This window comes from Mustela putorius, unplaced genomic scaffold, assembly GCF_011764305.1.
Source record: "Mustela putorius furo isolate JIRA1106 unplaced genomic scaffold, ASM1176430v1.1 tig00000083_pilon_pilon_pilon, whole genome shotgun sequence".
Lineage (NCBI taxonomy): Eukaryota > Metazoa > Chordata > Mammalia > Carnivora > Mustelidae > Mustela > Mustela putorius.
This window is the reverse complement of record NW_025421273.1, coordinates 11,148,398-11,167,852: the sequence shown is the minus strand read 5'-3', so window position 1 is coordinate 11,167,852 and position 19,455 is coordinate 11,148,398. Positions and strand designations below refer to the sequence as shown.

The window sequence follows — 19,455 nt, the reverse complement described above, 5'->3', positions numbered from 1 at the left end:
GGCACTTTCCTTCAGACACTCTGAGAGCAAACATATCTTCCACCTGTGGGGTCCTGGGTGCCCTGGTGGCTGGCCCCATAGTCCCCTCCCACTCTACACTGAATTGTGGCTTTGGGCCAGCAGCGCCCCCTGGTGGTGGCTGGGAGGGCCCACTGCCCACCCTGAGGTCCTTCTTGGGGAGGCCAGCTGACAGCAGGAGTCCCAGTGTGGGGTGGTGGCACTGGGGAACTCAGAGGCCTCCTACCTGGGCAGGCCTTGGCTTGGGTCTCTGTGCCAGGTCCCCTGCTCCCTTTTGCTAGCTGTTCCTCCTCAGACCTTGGTGCCAGCCACTCCTAACCCCTGTCCAGGTACTATTTCCCTCACCTGTGCCTTTTGCCTGCTCCTTGAGGAGGTTCTGCCTGGTTCGGAAACCACCTGTCCCAGAGGTTCACCTTCACCCAGCCATGCCCTTAGTCCCATCCCCAGTGCCATGCCATATCCTCTGGATATGGTCCTGACAGCCACCGAGGGGTCACCAACTCAGACATCCACCTTGACACCTGGCTCAGGAGATGCTGGGCCTTTGTGCCGAGTCACAAATGCCCACTGTGGTTGGCAGGATCTATAGCCCAATGGTCAGTAGAGGCATCCAAGTCCACTTCTGGGAACTCCATCTCAGACTCGGCCCAGGAGGCGTGGGGCCCAGCTGGAGAACCCCGCCTTCCAGATCGTGTCAGGCTCACCCTGGCATCAAGCTGGGCGCCCAAAATGATTGCAGTTGTTCATTCACCACGACCACAAAGGACCTGAGAGCAATGGATGCGGGAACCACAGCCCTGTCGAGGGCCAACCACCCCAGGCCAGTGGCAGCACGGCCGTGCAAAGGCAGGGCTGGTGCCCCTTGGGCAACCACGAGGGGCACGGGCCAACAGCTGCAGTGGCCAGGTCAGCCTCTGGCCCAAGCCAGAAACCCACACCGGAGTCAAAATGAGAGCACCTTCAACACTTGAACCAAAGGCAATCTTTATTTACTCTTCTTTTTAAAGCAGTCTAGTTTAAAAACGAGAGATCAAGAGAGAAGAACAGGAAAACTTCCATAGACAGACAGGCATGCGCGCGCGCGCACACACACACACACACACACACACACACACACACACAGACAGATAGATGGGGCGGGGGTGTGTCAGATCTTCTCCATCTTGGAGATGAGGTCATCACAGATCCGGGTCAGTTCCTCATTTTCCTTAGTCTGAAGGAGAAAAATAAAATCCTCATTTGTTTTTCTGAAGATTTTATTTTGAATCCTCCCTACATCTCACGTGGGGCTTGAACTCACAACCCCAAGTTGTTCAAAGAGTTGCATGCTCTTTTGACTGTGTCAGCTGGGGCGCAGAATCCCTGGGTCTGGAGCAATTCTCAGAAGTGGCAGCCCTGGAGTGGGCCATGGGCTGCCTACAAGTTATTGGCTGAAGCCCCTGCCCCAGGGTGGATCCCCAAGCCGGTCCCGAGCAGGCAGGGCTCCTCCCCTCCCCCCAGCACCAGGGGTCCCATGTGCTCACCTTTTGCTCCACTGTCTTCTCCAGTGAGTGGATGCGCATCTGCTCCTTCCTCAGGCTGGCCTGGAAGGCCAAGGACTCTGCTTGGGCCTTGCTGCGCACCTGGGCAATCTCCTCGCTAGCCCTGGGGATGCCAAGGAGGGGGCTGATCTGTCAAGGCCAGGGGGGTCCCTGACCCGAGGGTTGCTAGGTCTTGCCCCGCCCACTCCCAAACTCACAGTTGGAGCTTCTCCTCCGCATGGGCCTTCAGGGCCTGGTACCGCTGGCCCTCCTTTTCTATCCTTGCAATGTAACCCTCCACACACTTCTTCAGCGACTCTTCATTCTTTAGAGATGCAGATGTGAACTGTGCGGTATGTCCTCTGTTGGAGCCCCCCAGGCCTCGCTTTTTGGACAGGTGTGGACGGCCCACCATCAAGGGTTTCTGGGGGTGTTAAGCAGCAGCTCCGACAAGGAGGGCCACGGGGACATAGCTGGACACCTACCTGCCCCCCCCCCATGCCAGATGTGAGAACGGACCCCTGGCCCCTCACAGCTTCTGGCAGGTACTGCTGACCACAGGAGGGCATATCTGGACATGGGGCTGGGGCCATCCACCTCAGGGCTGTGTGGCCCCAGCTTTGCAGCTGAGTCTGGGTCTGGTTTCAGACCATGACAAAGCCAATAGTTGAGGGGCAGGGAGAAGGCTGGAGATTGAGGCCCCGATGCGGCACCCCCACCACCCCTGGGCCTTCCAGGGCCCCCTGAGCCCTCTTCCTTCATGGCAACAGGCCCCACCTTTGAGCTTTGCCCCTGTGCTTTCTTCTTTCACACATCAGGTGACACTTTCTAGGCCCCCTGCCCCCACCCCTAACATAGGCCTGTCTCAGCAGCTGTGCGTGTGGTCACCACATGCCATGCATGCATGTCTCGATGCTCTCTGGAAGGGGACCAGCTCCTTCAGGTGACTCCTCTTGCACAGGAAGAAAGGGTCGGCCATGGGGGAGCCCTGCCCAGCTGTGTGCCCAGAATGCCGGGCAGCCCGCAGGCCTCATGCAGTGGGGCCACGGAGGTCCAAGGGGCCCAGGCCCTCCTCCAGGGCATCCTAGGCACCCAGAGCCTGCCAGGGCTCTGTCTCCAGCCCAGGCCCCATGGCCCCTCTGCTCAAGTCCCTGGACAAATAGTAACCTCCGCCAACACTGGGTCCACTGGCAAGGGAAGGGCACAGCCAGGGGCTGCCCGGGTGGTCTGCCTGGCGAGTGAGCAGCTTCTGCCCTCAGCAAGGTGAGGTCATGGGGCAGGCTGGCCCCAGGTACTCGTGTGGGAGACAGGCACAGGCCCACCTGGTACCACCTACCTTGCGGTAACCCTCAATCACCTCCTTCTGTTTCTCAAACCGTTTGAAGAGGTCAGAGAAAGACTTTTCCATGGAGCTCAGGTCTGCAGTCAGCTGCTCTTTTTCCTTTAGGATCTTCTGGATCTCTGCTTTTGCAAGTTCCTTCTGCTTCTGAGCCTCCTCTTGAGCAAAGAGAAACAAGCACCAGGGTGAGAGCAGCCCTCACATGCTGGTACCACAGGTGAGGGCCCGGGATGTGGGACACATGCGGCAGGGGAGGGGTGGGCAGCCGGCTGTGGTCCCACTGAGGGCCAGGCGAAAGATACCCCCTCCAATGTGATCTTCCAGAGCAGAGCCTAGGGGGCCCACAAGCCAGCCCTGGAGGGGTGGGTGGACAGGAACCTAGGGCCCCAAGGGATACCGGGCCAGGTCCCCAAGCCAGGAGCCTCCGGGAGCTTGAGGCTTTGCCCAGGGTGAGGACTGGTACTCACTCCAAGCCCCACCTGACACGTCCAGAGCCTGACACCCTGGGATTCCCCTGGGGACGTGGGGGGCACACCATGGCTACAGTGACCATGGAAGGGACTCCAGATGCCCACCTGGGGCCTGGCCAGCTTTGGGGCCAGCAAGTACCAGTCCCCCAGCACCACCCAGCTCTGACCACCAGACGTTCCCTCACTGGCCTTGGTGGCTCCACCACAGTTGAGACCTGGGGCTGCCAGCACTCACCCATCGCCTGGTACACGATTCCCTCAAAGCCATCCATGATCTTCCTGTGGGGAGAATGGAGGTGCCCATGGCCGCCTGTGCCGCCCGCGGCAGATGCACCCAAGCCGCCCGGTGAGCACTGCAAGCCTTACCCCATCTCCAGGTTCCTGGCGCGCAGCGTCTCACACTGGCTCCTCAGCAGCACGTTCTCCTCGCGTGTGGTCTCCACCTGCACACGGCACATAGCACGTAGCTGCTGGGCACCCCTCACACCCAGGGTCCAGGGGACAATGTGTCAGAGTCGGGGGAGTGGCTGTGAGGAGCCCCAGTCAGCCCAAGGACCTTGTGGCTCCCAGGTGGTAGCAGGGCCAGCCAGTGTCCAGGGAGAGAACTGCCTGTTGGACACGAAGGGGTCCCATCAGCCCCCAGGAATTGTGTCTGTGTGCGGGTGGAGAGGGGGGACACCTCCTGCCATGGACAAGGCTGGGAGAGCAGCTGCAGAGGGGGAGGGGCCCAACCACGGGAGCTCCTGGCCAGCTCTGGGCAGGACAGGGGGCCACAGGCACTGAGGCTGGGAAAGGACTTAGCAGCTAGCAGACGTGGCCAGCCTGTGCCTGTGGGGGATGCCTGAGCCCTTCTGTATGTAAGCAGCTACTCTGGGAGATGCTGGGGGAAGACACTGGGGTGCGAAACCAGTGAGTGGACATCTTTGGAGGAGAGCTGGTGCTCAGGGCTATGTACTGCAGCACCTGATGGGAACCCAGCTGCCCTCCACCCTGGTCTCACCGCTGCGTCCAGGTCCTTCTGGCTGTACTGCAACACGTCCACGATGGAGCCCATGGACAGTGGTGGCCCCCCAGGCCCAAAGACACAGGGAGGGGGATCCAGCATCTGTGGGGGGGGACGACAAGCTGGGCCATATGTTCTTTTGGGAGCCACCCCCACCTCTACCCTACTGTCGGGAGGACAGGTCCTCAGAGGCCATGGGCTCCCAGGGCAGCAGGGAGTCCCCCACCCCATGCCAAGGAGGGGTGCTGCACCCACTCGTGTCATCAGGCCCGTAACCAGAGTCTTCTCTCTGCATCACAAGGGGGAAGAGCACTTACGGGAGCATCTGGGGGTCCCAGGAAGTCAAGTTCCACGAGCTTCGCCTCTGGCAAGTTTCCTGAGGAAGGCACGGCCACATCCTGTGCACTGAGACCCCGGAATAGAAGGTAAATGTGCCCATTTCCCCCAAAGGCCAGAGAACAGCCTCTGTTACATCCCTTCAACTCCACTTCGAGTCTCCGCTCCTGTGGCATGAGCTATCACCCAGCCACAGGGGTCCACTCATGAGGACAGGCAAGTGTGGGATTGGACCCACAATCCCTTCTCCCGTACCCGAGGGGTCCAGAGAGCCCTGAAGTCTACCTTTCCAAGGCAGAGTCATGAATGTCCCCATTTAGTCTAGAAATCTTGGGTAGATGCCTGCCCATCTGCCCGCCCTAAGCCCCAGGGGATAGAGGGGAGGTATACCTGCTGGTCTCTGGAGCCACAGGCCCTGGTCTCTGAGGGCTGTCCTTTAGGAGTGGGTCAAACTTGAGGTACAAAGACTGTTTTCTCAGGGCTGACTCCTTAAACTGGAGGAATGGGCGAGTATGCAGGTTCACCAGCCTCCCTCATGGAGGATGGCCCCAAGGCAGACCCCAGCATGCAGCAGCGTGTGCTCAAGCTCCCCTCTCCATGAGAGCTCCAGAAAGGCACCACGAGGCCCCGGGTGCAGCTTGGGAGGGGGTCCCGGGGAGCTGCTGATGCCCATCACGGAGCAGACACCATTGGCATGTGTGAGCCAGCCCATCGTGATTTTGGAGGTGGGTCAGTGGCTCAGGGTTGTTCTAGAAAGCACCCTCTTTGCAGAGGTATACTCTGGAAAAGGCTGTCATGACGGTGCGGTACTCACCGAGGAACCCCCAAACTGCTCCAGATAATCCACCTCAGCTCCAGAGCCTAGAACTGAGGAGGGGGGAGGCATTAGTGCTGCTGTCACCCACCACACAGGCACTGTGAATAGCAGTCCCCTGCTTCTGGCCCTGTGGCCCTCAGGCGGGGCTGCCCAGAGCTGTGATTTGCTCCCTCCACCCCTCTCCCCTGGGGGCCACCAATCCTGGCTCACACTAAGGACCCCTGGGGCCAAGACACCTGGTGGGATTGTCCCGTGTGTTGCCGGGAGCCAAGCAGCATCTCTCCAGGTACGACAACCGAAACTGTTCCAAGGGACCCAAGTGCCAGGGCTAAGAGCTATTATTTAAAACTACTCTAGGGGTGCCTGGGTGGCTCAGTTGGTTAAGTTACTGCCTTCAGCTCATGTTATGGTCCTGGAGTCCCGGGAACGAATCCTGCATCGGGCACTCAGCTCTGCAGGGAATCTGCTTCTCCCTCTGACCTTCTTCCCTCTTGTGCTCTCGCTCTCACACTCTCAAATAAATAAAATCTTAAAAAAAAAAAAAAAAAAAAAAAAAAAGTAAAACTTCCCCTAAAACCATTTTTGAATTCTGGACAATGGAACTTTCACTTAAAAAAACCTGAGGATGGCCCCCATCATACACAAAAATTTACTCAAAATGAATAAAAATCCCAAATATAAGAGCTACAACGGTAATGTTTTTAGAAAATGTAAGGGCAGACCCTTGCAGTATCACATCTGGCATGGATTCCTTAGATTTCATACTAAAAGCACAAAGAGCAAAAGAAAAAGAGGGAAACAAGACTTCGGGGTTAACATCTGTGCTTCAAAGGACGCCACTGGGAGACAGAAAGCCCATAGAACAGGAAACGATTCCTTCCATGTCACCTATATGGTAAAAAAATCCTTACCTAGGATAGATAGGAAATCATTACAACTCAATAATAAAAAGCCAATCTGAGGGGCACCTGGGTGGCTCAGTTAAAGCGTCTGCCTTCGGCTCAGGTCATGATCCCAGGGTTCTGGGATTAAGCCCCACAACAGGCTCCCTGCTCAGTGGGGAGCCTGCTTCTCCCTCTTCCACTTCCTCTGCTTGTATTCCTTTCTCGATGTGTCTCTATCAAATAAATAAAATCTTTAAAAAAAAAAAATGCCAATTTGAATCCAACAGCAGGGCAAAGTACACAAGCAGACATTCCAAGAAGGTGTGAAAGGCACATGAAGACTCTTATCAGCAGGGGGATGCAGATCAGATCCTCGGAGGGGGCGCTCCCCATGGCTGTAGGCTGGAACTGAAGTCCCAGAGGCCCCCAGGGGGCTGCTGAGGCCAAGGAGAGTTGGGGACCTTAAACACAGCTGCTGCTTTGGAAAGTTAAGCTGGTGTCTCCTCAGTGTCACCCAGAGCTACCACATGACCCGGAGTTCCCCTCCAGGGTTCGTGCCCAAGACCAACAGACACTCACGTCCAACACACATGCATGCGAAAGTTTGCGGCAGTCTCACTGAGCAGACAACCCAGACGACCCTCAACTGGTGAACAGAAATGCTAGTTGTGGTCCCTCCGCACGGCGGCACACCCTTTGGCTGGGACAGGAAACAAGCAGTGACACAGAGGACCCTTGAACACCTGATGCTCAGGGAGAGAAACCAGACCCAAGAACTCCCTTGGGACTCAGGGGTCCCTGGGATCGTCCGGTCACGGACCAACCCTGCAATCCGGTCTCCTCTCTACCTGTAAGTTAAGCCTCATCAAGACCCCTGCCTTCTCTCTCGTGAGATAAGTCCATCCTAGATTCTCACCTCAAGAGTCCAGACCCGCCCTCCACCCCCATGGAAGGGCAGTTCTCTGTGTGGACTTGCCATTCCAACAGGATTTCTCCACCAACAATGCGCCCGCCGCCTGTGTGTGTGCACAGAGCCTCTTTCCGGATCTGATTTCCAGTCCTGAAATCCCTTACGGCAGGGGTATGTCCTGGAAGGATCCAGAGCATCTGTACACATCGCTTCAAGTCAGGGAATAGCTGCCTGTAGGGCGATCTCTGGAAAAATGTCCCTGAACTCGGGCATTTCTGGAACAGCAACCGCCGGCAGGAACAGACAAGTGACCTGGGGACAACGTACCCTCAGTGGGGTCTCGGAACTGCTCCTCAGCCAGCTCTGCGGTGGGCTCCAGGTCCTGTGGAGTGGGGGGTGCTGGCTCACCGCCCAGGCCACCCCTGGAGGTTGGTGCACCTGCAGGGTCCGCAGCTCCCTCCTGGAAGAAGGGCAGCTTGGTCTGGGCATCTCATGAGGCCCAAGGTCCTGTGCGCAGCTGTACCTCCCCCAGTCTCGTCAGGATGGGAGCGCTGGGGGGGGGGGGTGATTGGGGTGCCACGCCATGTCCCACCTGGTCTCTCCCCACCGCCCTCTGCCCACATGCACGGAGGAGGACGGATGGCCTGGGCTGAGCTCATGTCCCTACCTTGACTGCTGCACCTGGGGTCCTGGCTGCGGTCTGCACCCCAGGCGTGTCATCCGAGAATGAAGGCACCTGCCTGAAGAGATGGTGTCAACAGGGCATGTGCCCCGGGATTGAGCTGCCTCCCACCCTGTGAACCCTCACCTTGAAGGCCAAGGGCTATGCAGAAGTTCCCAGCAGAGCCGTCCCCACCCACCTCAACTGCCCAAGAAGCATGGGCTTCCCAGGGGGACCCGGCTCATAGAGCAAATCCCAAGGGTTTACTTGTCTGATTTCACCAGGAAGCTGGCAAATGTGCCAGAGTAAGGGTCCCAGGGGGCCGGGCCGGTGCAAGGAGATGGCCTACAGGACTGTCAGGGTGCACTCCTGGCTGGGGGGAAGCCGGCATGCATCCCACCAGAATGCTGCCTGGATGAGTGCTGGGGGGCCAGGCCCTGGCTAAGTGCTGGGAGAGCACAGTGGGAGAGCCGGAGGCAAGGGGGCAAGCACGGGGAGCTGCTCCACCGGCCCTGGACTGGCAGACAAGGTCCCCTCAAGCTCCAGGGTGCTTCCAGATCATGCTCTTAGAAAGCATAAGCTGCGTGGAGGGGACAGAACCAGGCACTACTGTGTGTTCTCCCGCACAATCTCTCAGGAGTCCCCTGCAGTGGAGGAGCACACCCTCTGTGGTCTCGGGATCCAGGCTGGGTAGCTGCCTCCCACAACCCATGTGTGACCAAGCCCCTTCTCTGGCCTGGGTCCTCCAGCACGCACACTGCTGGGCACGCACTATCCCCCCACCACCAAGTACTCACAGGCTTGGAGAGGAGGGCCCCGTGGCCTCGGGACTAGCAGACACCTCCTTGGCCACAGGCCCGGCTGGCCTGCTCTGTGGGCATTCTGAGGGCTGGGCCTCTCCTCCTTCAAATGGGTTAAAGATTGGGTCATCCAGATTGTTCCAGTCCAGGCTGGAAGACCTCCGGGGCAGGGGAAGGGGCCCCTCACTGGCCTCCTCAGGGGCCTTTTCTTGCCGTGGTTCTGACATCCTAGGGGAAGGTTTAGGGCTAGGTCTCGTCCCCAATTCCCTCAGTGCAGGCAATGTTTTGCTGGTAGTATTGTCAGATAAATCAAATTCTAGCTCTATGGGCCTGCCATTCCACGAGGTGGCTCTCTGGCCATCAGCTTCTTTCTTCTGAGGACTTGGGGGTGTGGCCCCTCCAGCCTTCAGATGGCTGGCCAGTGTGGCATCTCCAGGACCTGAGGGCTCTTCAGGGCCGGCCGGGGCCTCACCAGGCAGGTCTACAGGGGACCCTTCTCCACCTGCTCCTGCAGGGTGAGTCATAGGGGACAAAGCAGCCACCCAGTTTGGGCTTTCTCTGGTGGCTTCAGGAGGGTCTTCTGTTTGGTCTGGGGTAGCCATCTGGGAAGGGTCTTCTGTGATTTCCAAGGTGGAGGGAATACTCTTTTCTGAGAAATAAGAATGAACACTTTCCTCCAAGGCTTGCTCGGGGCTCACAGTCATTTGTCCTAGAGAAGCCACTTGATTTTCAAGACGTTTTGGCATCTGGGGAGAGCTTGAGGGATCCAGACTGGCCAGGTGAGCTGAGGTGGGCCCACTGGAATGCTGCCAATCTTCAGGGGTTGCTCTCACATCTGCTGGAGCGGGGATGGCATTGGCCATCATTGGTTTGTGGAGAATTCCATTGGTCATTTTGGTGTCCACTTCCTTGGTGAACTGTTGGCTTTTTAGAAACAAGCTTAGTTAACACTAAAGAATCTGTTAATTTTTAAATTAGAACTTAATCCATGAGAAAACATTAGCTAAAAACAGTAAAAAAAGAACATTCAGTTAATTCTCTTCTTAGGATTAACTTTCACAAGTATAACCTCATAAATCAAAGCTCGTGGACCAACGAGAGCACGCAGGTTTCTGGGAGACCCGAAACGGGAGAAGTCACAGTCAAGGTTTTCTCTGCTTGCCTATCTCCCCCTTTCATTTGGTGACCACCAGCTACACAGATTTTCACTGAAGAGAAAGAGAAGATCGAGAGCTCTTGACAACATCCAAGGCTGACTCGCAAACAGAAAGGAGAACCCAGTGGGTATAAAAAGAAAGAAACCTATCCACATAGCACTGGAGATGTGCGCAGACATTCCATGAAATGAGACAAACCAAAGCCAGGCTGGTGTGCTGGTAAAGGCACAGTAAAGGAGTACGACATAAAACTTTTCTTTCTTTTTTTTAAAAAAGATTTTATTTATTTGACAGACAAATCACAAGTAGGCAGAGAGGCAGGCAGAGAGAGATGAGGAAGCAGGCTCCTCGCTGAGCAGAGAGCCCAATGCGGGGCTCGATCCCAGGACCCTGGAATCATGACCCAAGCCGAAGGCAGAGAGTTTAACCCACTGAGCCACCCAGGCACCCCACACAACATAAAACCTAAACTTATTTGGGGCACCTGGGTGGCTCAGTTAGTTGGGCGTCTGACTTGGTTTTGGCGCAGGTCATGATCTTAGGGTCATGAGATCAAGATTCTTGCTCTTTCTCTCTGCCCCTCCCTATTTGTGCTCTCTCTTTACAAATAAACCAAAAAAAGCTTAAACAAAAAAACCTTGAACTTCTACAAATTTCATCATCCACTTTTCTTTTCTTTTAAAATTTTATTTATTTATTTGACAGACCGAGATCACAAGTAGGCAGAGAGGCAGGCAGAGAGAAAGAGGAGGAAGCAGGCTCCATGCCAAGCAGAGAGCCCGATGTGGGGCTCGATCCCAGGACCCCGGGATCACGACTTGAGCCGAAGGCAGAGGCTTTAACCCACTGAGGCACCCAGGTGCCCCCATCATCCACTTTTCTACTAACAAGTGGCTTCTAGTGTGAGCCACTTATCATGCTGGGCAATGCCCTGCACAAGTTCACAGCAGAAACCACGAGGAACTTGACCAGATGCAACTAACGACAAAGTTGAATTTTCCTGCACTGTCTGCTGGAAAGATTAGGAATTGCAGTACATTAAGCAGCATCAACACTTACTTCTCTTTCTGGGTCTGGTTTTGAGGAGAATTTTCTAAGCCAACAGTATCCTCCAGAGCAAAAGGAGCCTCGAGCTTGCTGCTCATGCTAGGACTCAATATCCGGTGTGTCTGTGGGTCCCGCAGAGGAGTCTGGAAAGTCACCTATTGGGGGAGGAGGAGATCTGTTCAAGAATTCCAGTTTTCACCCACTATTGTGGCAGTGCCCTGCCCTCTTCCACAAGTCCCCAGGTAAGCAAGTCCCAGAGGGACCTAATGCATGACACACAGTATATTTACACAGGCGAAATGTGCTTACTTTCATAGTTTTGAGTACGCTCTTGGGTGGCACATTTTCTTTCTGTGACAGACGAAGAACAGATAGTCTTCCGGTAAGTTCCGGCGGTGAAAACAGGAACTCACAGTTCTCTGCACTTTTGTCACCAGTGACGTTTTCATCATTGTAGATCTGCAGACTCATTCTGGGAAAGCAGACAATTGGCGTCAGCATGAGGGCTGTATAGGCAGGGCAAGGAGTTGGCCCGGCAGGGCAGATGTCCCCATCCTGCACTGGTGGGTCCCATCTCAGCATGTCTTCTGCCAGGCAGTCCTTGTTTTAGGGCAGCTGCCGCCGCCCAGGACAAAGAGCCACAAAGGCCTTCAGCCCACAGAACAAGGAAGGAGAATCGGGTCCTCAAAACAATTTGGACTTAGTGAGGAAAGGTCAGGAGACCTGGGTGTGGGCCTGTTAGAAAGCCTGGGTCTCCCCTCAGGCCTCTACTGCAGGCGCTGAGGTCACAGCAACAGCTGAGCTGGCTGCCATGTTAGCTGAGAGCAAGAAAGCAGGCTTGCTCTTTCGTCACAGGCTGGGAGATGGGGGGCACACTGTGGCACCATGAGGGTCCAGGCCCAGAAGAGAGCGGGGCAAGGTGGAGACCAATAAAATGGAGGATTACTTTGGTGGGGACTGGAGGAATTTCAACACTGAGGCTTGGAGTCTAGAAATATACACCAGCGACCTCCACAGAGGCCCAGAAGTCCTCACTCCCCCTTCCCAAGGTCCTCATGACAGTCACTAGCATGACATTCCCAACCCAGGAGTCGCTAGAGGGCCTGTCCATGGGAATGTCTCAGGTATTTGCTGGTGGCGGGGGTGCTGGAGGCTGCAGCTTGAAGAGCAAGGCTGGGCTTGGCAGGGGCAGAGGGAGCAAAGCTGCCCTGAAAAGAGGGGAGTCAAGGTTACAAGATGCCCTGGAAGGTATGGGGGTGGGGCCCTGTGTGTGAGCCCAGGAAAGGGCAGGAGGGAAGTGGGGGGTCAGAGGTTCCTGCGTCCAGACGGGGTGGTGTGAGCAGCCCCAGCTTGGCCAGCAGGCCCACATCTGGGAGTGGGATGGCTGTGGGATACTCCAGGGAGGGGGCCTAGAGGACACTTTCCGACAGTGCCTCGCCTGAGGAAGGTGGGAGAACAGCCGGGGCATTCTCTGTCAGGCCTAGCTTTCTTTTTTTTTTTTTTTTTAAAGATTTTATTTATTCATTTGACAGAGAGAGATCACAAGCAGGCAGAGAGGCAGGCAGAGAGAGAGGAGGAAGCAGGCTCCCCGCTGAGCAGAGAGCCCGACGCGGGACTCGATCCCAGCACCCTGAGATCATGACCTGAGCTGAAGGCAGCGGCCCAACCCACTGAGCCACCCAGGCACCCAGGCCTAGCTTTCACTGACAAAGAGGAGAAGGCTCCCAGCAGAGCCGGCCAGGCCAGACCTCCCATTGAACCGAGGTCCAGGTCCGTGGGCGGAACCCAGAGGAGCTGCGCGCAGCAGCTGGGAACAATCAGCAGGAACCGGAGGACCGGTGCAGCTGTTGTCCGCGAGGGCTCACAGATGGGAGCTCGCAGGTGGGGCGTGGATAAAGCAGCACGAAGGTGCCCCCAGAGGTGGGAGGGGCGGAGGATCGGGTCCAAGAGGGGAGGGCGTTGAGCCGGGGGCGCAGAGGATAGGAAGTGTACACTCGCAAGGCGCGGATACAGGTAGGGTTCGAGGCTGGAAGAGGTCAAAAGGTGACGGCGAGGGGAGGCCGACTTAGGAGACCGAGGGGGAACCGTAAGGCAGGAAACCCTCAGGCGTCTCCGCCCAAGGGCTGCAGACGGAAACCAGCGGACCCGCGGGGTGCCGGGGACTCTGGCAGGAGGGCGCCCCTGGGAGGGCGGCTGCAAACACCGGCGGGGTGGGTCCCAGGGGGCGGGGGTGCCGAGCGGACGGCGCACCCCGAAAGCGCGGGAGGAGCCGCGGACGGAGGAGGGCCCGTTGGGGGTGGGCGCCGCCCAGCTGCCGCGGGCGTCAGGGTGCGGGGACCGGAGGCTGGGGGGGACGAGGTGGGGATTGAACCCCGAGCCGGGGACTCCGCCGCCGCCATCGCCTACCTGCTGGCGGCCACACGAAACCGAGGGAGCGGGAGGCGCGGAATCCGGGAGCCCGTTCGCCCGCCACGGATTCAAATACCGACGGTTGGCGCGCGCGGCCAATCAGCTCGCGACGGGGGCGGGACGCACGCCGCGCCGCGGCCACGCCTCCCGGACGCCGGCAGTCCGCTTCCGGGGGAGGGGCGTGTTGGGCGTGGCGGCGCCGGAAGGCGTCGGGAACCCGGCTCGCTGCGCCTGCGGAGGGGCGGGGCCGCTGGCGGGCTGAGGGTGGCTGCGGGGGGCCGGGGTGAGATCTGCCGCGGACGCGACAGGGCTGCGCGGAAGGGCCAGGGCCTAAGAGCCACTGGCCCGGGTCTCGGCTTCCCCAGTTGTGAAATGGGACCGGCTGCAGCTCCGCCCCAAAGCGGATTGTGAGATGGAGCCGAACTCTCACGAGGACCGTCGCGGTCCCAACGCTTCTGGCTGAGCCAGACGCGGCAACTCCGTTTCCCAGGGTGCCCCGCGTAGATGTGACGTCTCCCAGCGCTCCTCACGCCAGCCTGCAGACGGGACCCCATCTCCCAGAATGCCCCGCGGGCGGCGACACAGTCTCCCAGAGCGCCCCGCGCCGGTGGCGCTCGCCTGCTGCGGCCCACCGGCTCGGAGTTCTCGGGGCTGTTTCCAGTCGCGGGCTGCGGGGCTCTCCCTGACGGCTTCCTGGGGGCCGCGGCAGCGCGATGGACAGCCCGGAGGTCACCTTCACGCTGGCCTACCTGGTGTTCGCCGTGTGTTTCGTGTTCACGCCCACCGAGTTCCACTCGGCCGGGCTCACGGTGCAGAACCTGCTGTCGGGCTGGCTGGGCAGCGAGGACGCCGCCTTTGTATCCTACCACCTGCGCCGCACCTCCGCCACGCTGCTGTGCCACTCGCTGCTGCCGCTCGGTGAGCAGGCCGGACCCTCCCCAGAGGGTCCTCGGGGCGGGGCACCGGCCTGTGTCCTCCTTGGTGGGCGGAAGTGGCCCCTCGGGCTGCGGCCGAGTTCCGGGACCCCAGAGGTCGGGGAGAGTCGGGGGAAGGCGAGCGGGTCCCGGGTCGCTCGGAGCAGAGGAGAGACGCTGATCCTGAGAACCGCGGCGGTGAACTAACAGCCCGTGCGCTCTGAGTTGGGCTTCTCGGGTCCCCGGCTCCCGAGAGCGGAGAGGAAGGTGCTCGCTGGCGGCAGGTGGCTGTTTGCAGGTGGTGGAAATGAAGGCTTAGAATATTGAGGGGCGGGCAAAGGGGATGATGCTTCGCCCAGCTGGGGCAGGTCCGGAGTCATTTTGTGGAGGCAGTTCCCAGGAGAGGGACACGAGTTAACTGATCGTAACAGGAAGGTGGAGAGACCTGGGAGAGCAGGTGGTCTTTTCCCAGGCTTTGGAAGGTGGGTGTGGGAAAGGAGGCAGAGATGGGTAACCCCATAGGGGCGTCACAGGTGCAGAGGATGGCGGGGCGTGTTTGTGTGGCTGGCGCAGGATGCCCACAGGTGGTACAGGGGTTGGCCCTGGGCGGAGACTCAGGTGCTCTCTGGCCTCTGAGAGGCTGGTTTGTCAGCTGGTTGGACAGGGGACTGGCTGGAAGGCGCGGTACTAGATATGTGTATGTGGTTCTCTGGAGCATACAGAGCAGAAGCAGGTCTGGAAGGGCAGGTAGCTGCTGGGGGCCGTGTCTATGGCTCCGTGGGCACAGGAGTTTCCAGCTGTCAGCAGGGCGCAGCAGCCTGGGCCAGGTGTGGAGAGCCTCCTGGAGGGGACTGGGTTGAGGCCAGACATGAGCAGGAGGGCTGCCTGCCCACGCCAAGGACACAGGGCCTTGGTGGCAGTCTGGTGGTCTCCTTTGCCACTGGTTCTGTCTGCCTGCTGTTGGGGTAACTGTGTGGCTTTCTCAACCTGAGGCCCCAGCAGCTCTGTGAGGCAGGGATGAGGAATGTGTGGCTCGGAACCTGGGCCCCCAAGAGGGTCGTGGGTTGGGTTTCTGTCCTGGGAACTAAGGGTTCCCACAGCTTTCTGAAGTCCCTTTAGCCACACCCTTTCTGTAAGCCTGTGTGTGGCAGGGCTGTCCGCAGGCTGCACCAGGACTGAGAAGCCGGAGCTTAGGGAGCTCAGTGACTCATGCAGGTGGGAAGAATTTAGCCTTGTGGCCAGTCTCAGGGTCTTTTTTTTTCCTTTTGACCTTGTTTTGTAAAAGCTTTGAAACTTTGTATGCATGTTTTCTACTGCTGCAGGATAAATTACCTTAAATGAAGTAACTTGATAGACAGCAAATGTTTACTATTATTTTGTGCTCTTAAAAGTGCTCTGGCGGGTACCCATTATCTACTTCGTTATCTACTTCAGTCAGTAGAATATGCAAATCGGCCCAGAACTAACCAGCAGGGGCCTGGGAGCTGTGGTGTTCCCCCGTTGTTTTCTGCTTTCTGTTTGGAGCACAAATCTGAGTTCTTGGGAAGGGCCACACACTGATTTGCCTTTTCAGTGGGGTTGGGGTTGAGAGGCCAAGATCCCGCCCCTGGGAGGCCAATGTGCAGCTTGGCTTTGGGTGACACCAGATCTTTGTGTTTGTTTTTGCGTTTTTCAGGCTTTCCTATTTCTGTAATCATGTATTACTCTTGTATGGCTAAAGTAGTACATTAGAAATGTCTTTTTCTCCTTTATTATATTACTGTCGTGGGCAAGGGTTGAGCTGGGCCAGTGTGGAGGCAGGTAAGGTGCACCTGCCCTGGGGTACCATGGCCTAGCCCTGAGAGCTGACCAAGACGGCCTTTGGTAGGCACTTTGGAGGGATAACAATGGCCTGGCAGCCCCAATTCCTGCTGAGGCCCTTCTTATCCTTGTAGGTTACTACGTGGGCATGTGCTTTGCGGCCTCAGAAAAGCAGCTCTACTCCCTCGGCCAGGCCCCAGAGGCCTGGCGGCTCTTCCTTCTGCTGGCAGTGACCTTGCCCACCATCGCCAGCACCCTAATCTACTACTGGTCCTGTGATCAGTGGGCCCGCCACCCGCTGGCCCGCACCTTGGCCCTCTATGCCCTCCCACAGTCAGGCTGGAGGGCCGTGGCCTCCTCAGTCAACACGGAATTCCGGCGGATCGATAAGTTTGCCACGGGGGCACCAGGGGCACGTGTGATTGTGACAGACACGTGGGTGATGAAGGTGACCACATACCGTGTGCACGTGGCTCAGCAGCAGGATGTGCACCTGACCGTGACAGAGTCCCAGCAGCATGAGCTCTCCCCAGACTCGAACCTGCCTGTGCAGCTCCTTACCATCCACGTGGCCAGTGCCAGCCCTGGCGTGCAGGCCTTCGACATCCGGTAGGTGTGTGTGTGGCCAGGGCAAGAGTAAGGCTGGGGCATGTCAGAGGCAGCCAGCCACCAGGTTCTAGTCTTGGGCTCCTCTGGGAGGCAATGATGCATTGGAGCAGGCTCCTCTGTCCACCCCACCAGTGGAACTCTCCCTCAAGGCCTGTTGTCCCCTCATGCCCCTGTAGGTACTCCCTGCTGCTGCTCTTTCCATGGCAGCTCTTTTCAGGGGAGCACGTTAGGCATGTTTGGGGGGATGGTACAGGACTGAGGCTTGATGGCTGCTTTGGCTCTGGGGCCCAACCAATGTCTTCCCACCCCATTCAAACTTTGGACAGTGCATTGTTCCTCTCCTGTGACCCTCTTTGTGCCTGAACTTGTTGAGAGCCAGGCATTCTGTGTCCCACCTGCAATCCACCCACTTTTTTTGCCCCTCTCTGCATCCCTTGGGGGCAGGGAGTTGGTGCTGATTCTGTGGGCTCTGGTCTCAGGGTTATCTTTACTGGCTGGTCTACTTCAGGTGACTGGGCTGTGCCTGGGCTCCCATGTTGTGTGTGGTTGTGGGTGTCTGTCACTGTAGAGGCACCTTGGCATCCCCAGCAGGAATGATGGCCCTGCCCTGCAGAGGGGCCTTGGTTCAGTGGCCCCAGCCCAGCAGACCTCACCTTGTGCAGGCTGAATTCCACGGAGTATGGTGAGCTGTGTGAGAAGCTCCGCGCACCCATCCGCAGTGCGGCCAATGTGGTCATCCATCAGAGCCTGGGCGACCTGTTCCTGGAGACGTTTGCTTCTCTGGTGGAGGTCAACCCAGCCTACTCAGTCCCCAGCAGCCAGGTGAGGGCTGGGTGGGGGCAGGTGGGTTCCCACAGGCCAAGCCCCCTGGGTAGAATGGAGGGGCACAGGGGTATCTGGCCAGGCTCCCTATGACACCCTTGGCCCACCCGCAGGAGCTGGAGGCATGCATTGGCTGCATGCAGACACGTGCCAGTGTGAAGCTGGTGAAGACCTGCCAAGAGACAGCTGAAGGCGAGTGCCAGCAGTGCTACTGTCGCCCCATGTGGTGTCTCACCTGCATGGGCAAGTGGTTCGCCAGCCGCCAGGACCCACAGCGCCCTGACACCTGGCTCGCCAGCCGTGTGCCCTGCCCCACCTGCCGTGCACGCTTCTGCATCCTGGATGTGTGTGCTGTGCGCTGAGCCTGCTGGCCGGAGCAAAAAGTGGCCTTGGTGGCCCCGGCGAGCCCTGCTAAGGACCCCACAGTTACCATGAGGAGCAGCCAGGGCTCCAGGCCCTCACTTGTGTTGTCAGCCAGGGGCTCTTTCCCCAGCATGATGAAGGACAGCAGTTTTTGTTTAAAAAGGAAGTTTTCTTCTGTAGCAGTGGCAGTGGGATGGGACTTCAGTGCCTCCGCTTCCTTTCTTCTTGTTTCTCCAGGTGGGGGTAGGTGCTGGACTCGGAATATGGTATGGTGTGGGGCCTGTTTCCAGAGCATTCTGAGGCTGCCTGAACTGTCTTCTGGAGACCAGGGTTCTGCCCGCAAGGCCCTACCCTGAACCACTTGCCTTAATTTTATGTAGCATACCTGCCTTTCAGTTACATACCAAACCCAGGTTCATCCAAACTGGTTGCAGTTTGTCCTCCAGACTCCTGTCTCCAAGCTGGCTGGTGGCCCTGTGTGCCCTCTGCATCCCTCCAGGCTTCTTAGCGTCTGGGGAGAGTCCGGCGGTGCAGAGAGACTGGGGTGCCACTCCAGGGTGAGAGCACTACCTGGGACTTCCTGGGTGGGGTGGCCGCTACCTGCCATCTGCCCCAGGGAGATCCCGGACTTCCTTTTAGAGGCTGGCTTCTCTCAATTCCTGTTCTAAAGCTGCATGCTTGTGGAGGTTGCTTGTCTCCTGGAGGTCATGCACCTTCATGCCTACTGCCGCCCCATGAGTCCAGAGGAAGGCCAAGCCTGACTCCCAGCCAGACGGGATACTGAGCCGAAGACAACAGCGCTGTCCTTACAGACAAGCTTGTTGGGACACAGCACAGGGCTGGCCACAGCTCTGTAAGGCCACCTGGATCAGAAAGTGCCCTGCCTCTTCCCAACTCCTGGTGGCACACCTAGGAGGGCAGGAGCAGCCAGGCCATCAGGCCCAGCTCTGACTGATGCGGTTGCTGGAGGGAGCCCTCGTGTTTGTAGCCCTAAGCCTCCTAAACCTGGATGTTTGAAGCGGGGGTGATGGACCAAGCCGGCTTGCCTTGGCTAAGGCCACACTGAAGCCCAGGGATTTGGGAGCGGAGGTGGCTTATCCTCGTGGGTCGCCGGGGTACCCGGCCAACTGAGGCTATAAGAGGGGACGATGAGCCTAGTGTCAGCCGAGGGTTTCAGATGCTGTCGAAGGACTGGGTCGGGTTATTTTTATTACAAAATAAAGTTACTTAGTTTTATAAATTTACTGTTAGCTGAGCAATACAGTATCTAATAAAGCGTTAGTCCGATGTACATACTGGAATATTGTGCTTTTCCTGATACTCGAACTGGTAACCCGCGAAGCCGACTGGGAAGTGGTAGTGCTTTGCCCATTTCTGTCTAAAATGAGGCGGGAGGCGGGAGGCGGGAGGCGGGCGCTGTAGGAGCCGCAGCCTCCGTTTTCCCAGCTGCCCGTTCCCGGGGCTCCAGCCGGGCTGGGCCAGGGGTTCCACAGAAGGGGTGGCGGCCCTCATGGCGCTTGGGTCAGAGGGGCGTGGAGGATTCGCGAAGCGTAGCCACGAGCCACGGGCCAGGGGC

At 58.0% G+C, this 19,455-nt stretch overlaps 2 protein-coding genes across 5 annotated transcripts; one reads left to right on the top strand and one right to left on the bottom strand.

The window, feature by feature from the left end:
- Positions 1-985: 985 nt before the first annotated feature.
- Positions 986-13,503, bottom strand: TACC3 (transforming acidic coiled-coil containing protein 3). Of its 2 annotated transcripts, none has more exons than XM_045074626.1 (16): positions 13,369-13,503; positions 11,272-11,434; positions 10,975-11,117; positions 8,756-9,682; positions 7,965-8,037; positions 7,625-7,757; positions 5,501-5,553; positions 5,077-5,180; positions 4,668-4,755; positions 4,348-4,452; positions 3,714-3,790; positions 3,583-3,626; positions 2,875-3,035; positions 1,757-1,962; positions 1,542-1,662; positions 986-1,231 (listed from the first exon to the last, which is right to left on the bottom strand). In XM_045074626.1, exons 2-16 carry the CDS (start codon positions 11,431-11,433, stop codon positions 1,166-1,168), a joined length of 2,463 nt encoding a protein of 820 aa, XP_044930561.1. In that variant the 5' UTR covers position 11,434; positions 13,369-13,503; the 3' UTR covers positions 986-1,165. The 2 variants fall into 2 exon arrangements, with proteins under 2 accessions (XP_044930561.1, XP_044930562.1); XM_045074627.1 differs by having other exon boundaries at positions 1,757-1,863.
- A 438-nt stretch (positions 13,504-13,941) lies between these two features.
- On the top strand, positions 13,942-19,170 carry TMEM129 (transmembrane protein 129, E3 ubiquitin ligase). 3 transcript variants are annotated; one of them, XM_004772301.3, is made up of 4 exons: positions 13,942-14,289; positions 16,220-16,694; positions 17,357-17,516; positions 17,630-19,170. In XM_004772301.3, the coding sequence occupies exons 1-4, from the start codon at positions 14,085-14,087 to the stop codon at positions 17,876-17,878; spliced, it is 1,089 nt and encodes a 362-aa protein (XP_004772358.1). In that variant the 5' UTR covers positions 13,942-14,084; the 3' UTR covers positions 17,879-19,170. The 3 variants fall into 3 exon arrangements, with proteins under 3 accessions (XP_004772358.1, XP_044930566.1, XP_004772360.1); XM_045074631.1 differs by lacking the exon at positions 17,630-19,170 and having other exon boundaries at positions 17,263-17,513; XM_004772303.3 differs by lacking the exon at positions 17,630-19,170 and having other exon boundaries at positions 17,283-17,499.
- Positions 19,171-19,455: the final 285 nt, after the last annotated feature.

Bases quoted from the DNA above. Each gene is read 5' to 3' on its own strand.
- TACC3 (XM_045074626.1), bottom strand. From the start codon at position 11,433: ATGAGTCTGCAGATCTACAATGATGAAAACGTCACTGGTGACAAAAGT. The intron at 5,554-7,624 runs GTACGTTGTCCC...CCCCCTCCTCAG, and splicing joins GTTCCGAGACCCCACTGAGG to TTCTAGGCTCTGGAGCTGAG. The intron at 5,181-5,500 runs GTGAGTACCGCA...CCATTCCTCCAG, and splicing joins AGCAGTTTGGGGGTTCCTCG to TTTAAGGAGTCAGCCCTGAG.
- TMEM129 (XM_004772301.3), top strand. From the start codon at position 14,085: ATGGACAGCCCGGAGGTCACCTTCACGCTGGCCTACCTGGTGTTCGCC. The intron at 16,695-17,356 runs GTAGGTGTGTGT...CACCTTGTGCAG, and splicing joins GTGCAGGCCTTCGACATCCG to GCTGAATTCCACGGAGTATG. The intron at 17,517-17,629 runs GTGAGGGCTGGG...GCCCACCCGCAG, and splicing joins ACTCAGTCCCCAGCAGCCAG to GAGCTGGAGGCATGCATTGG.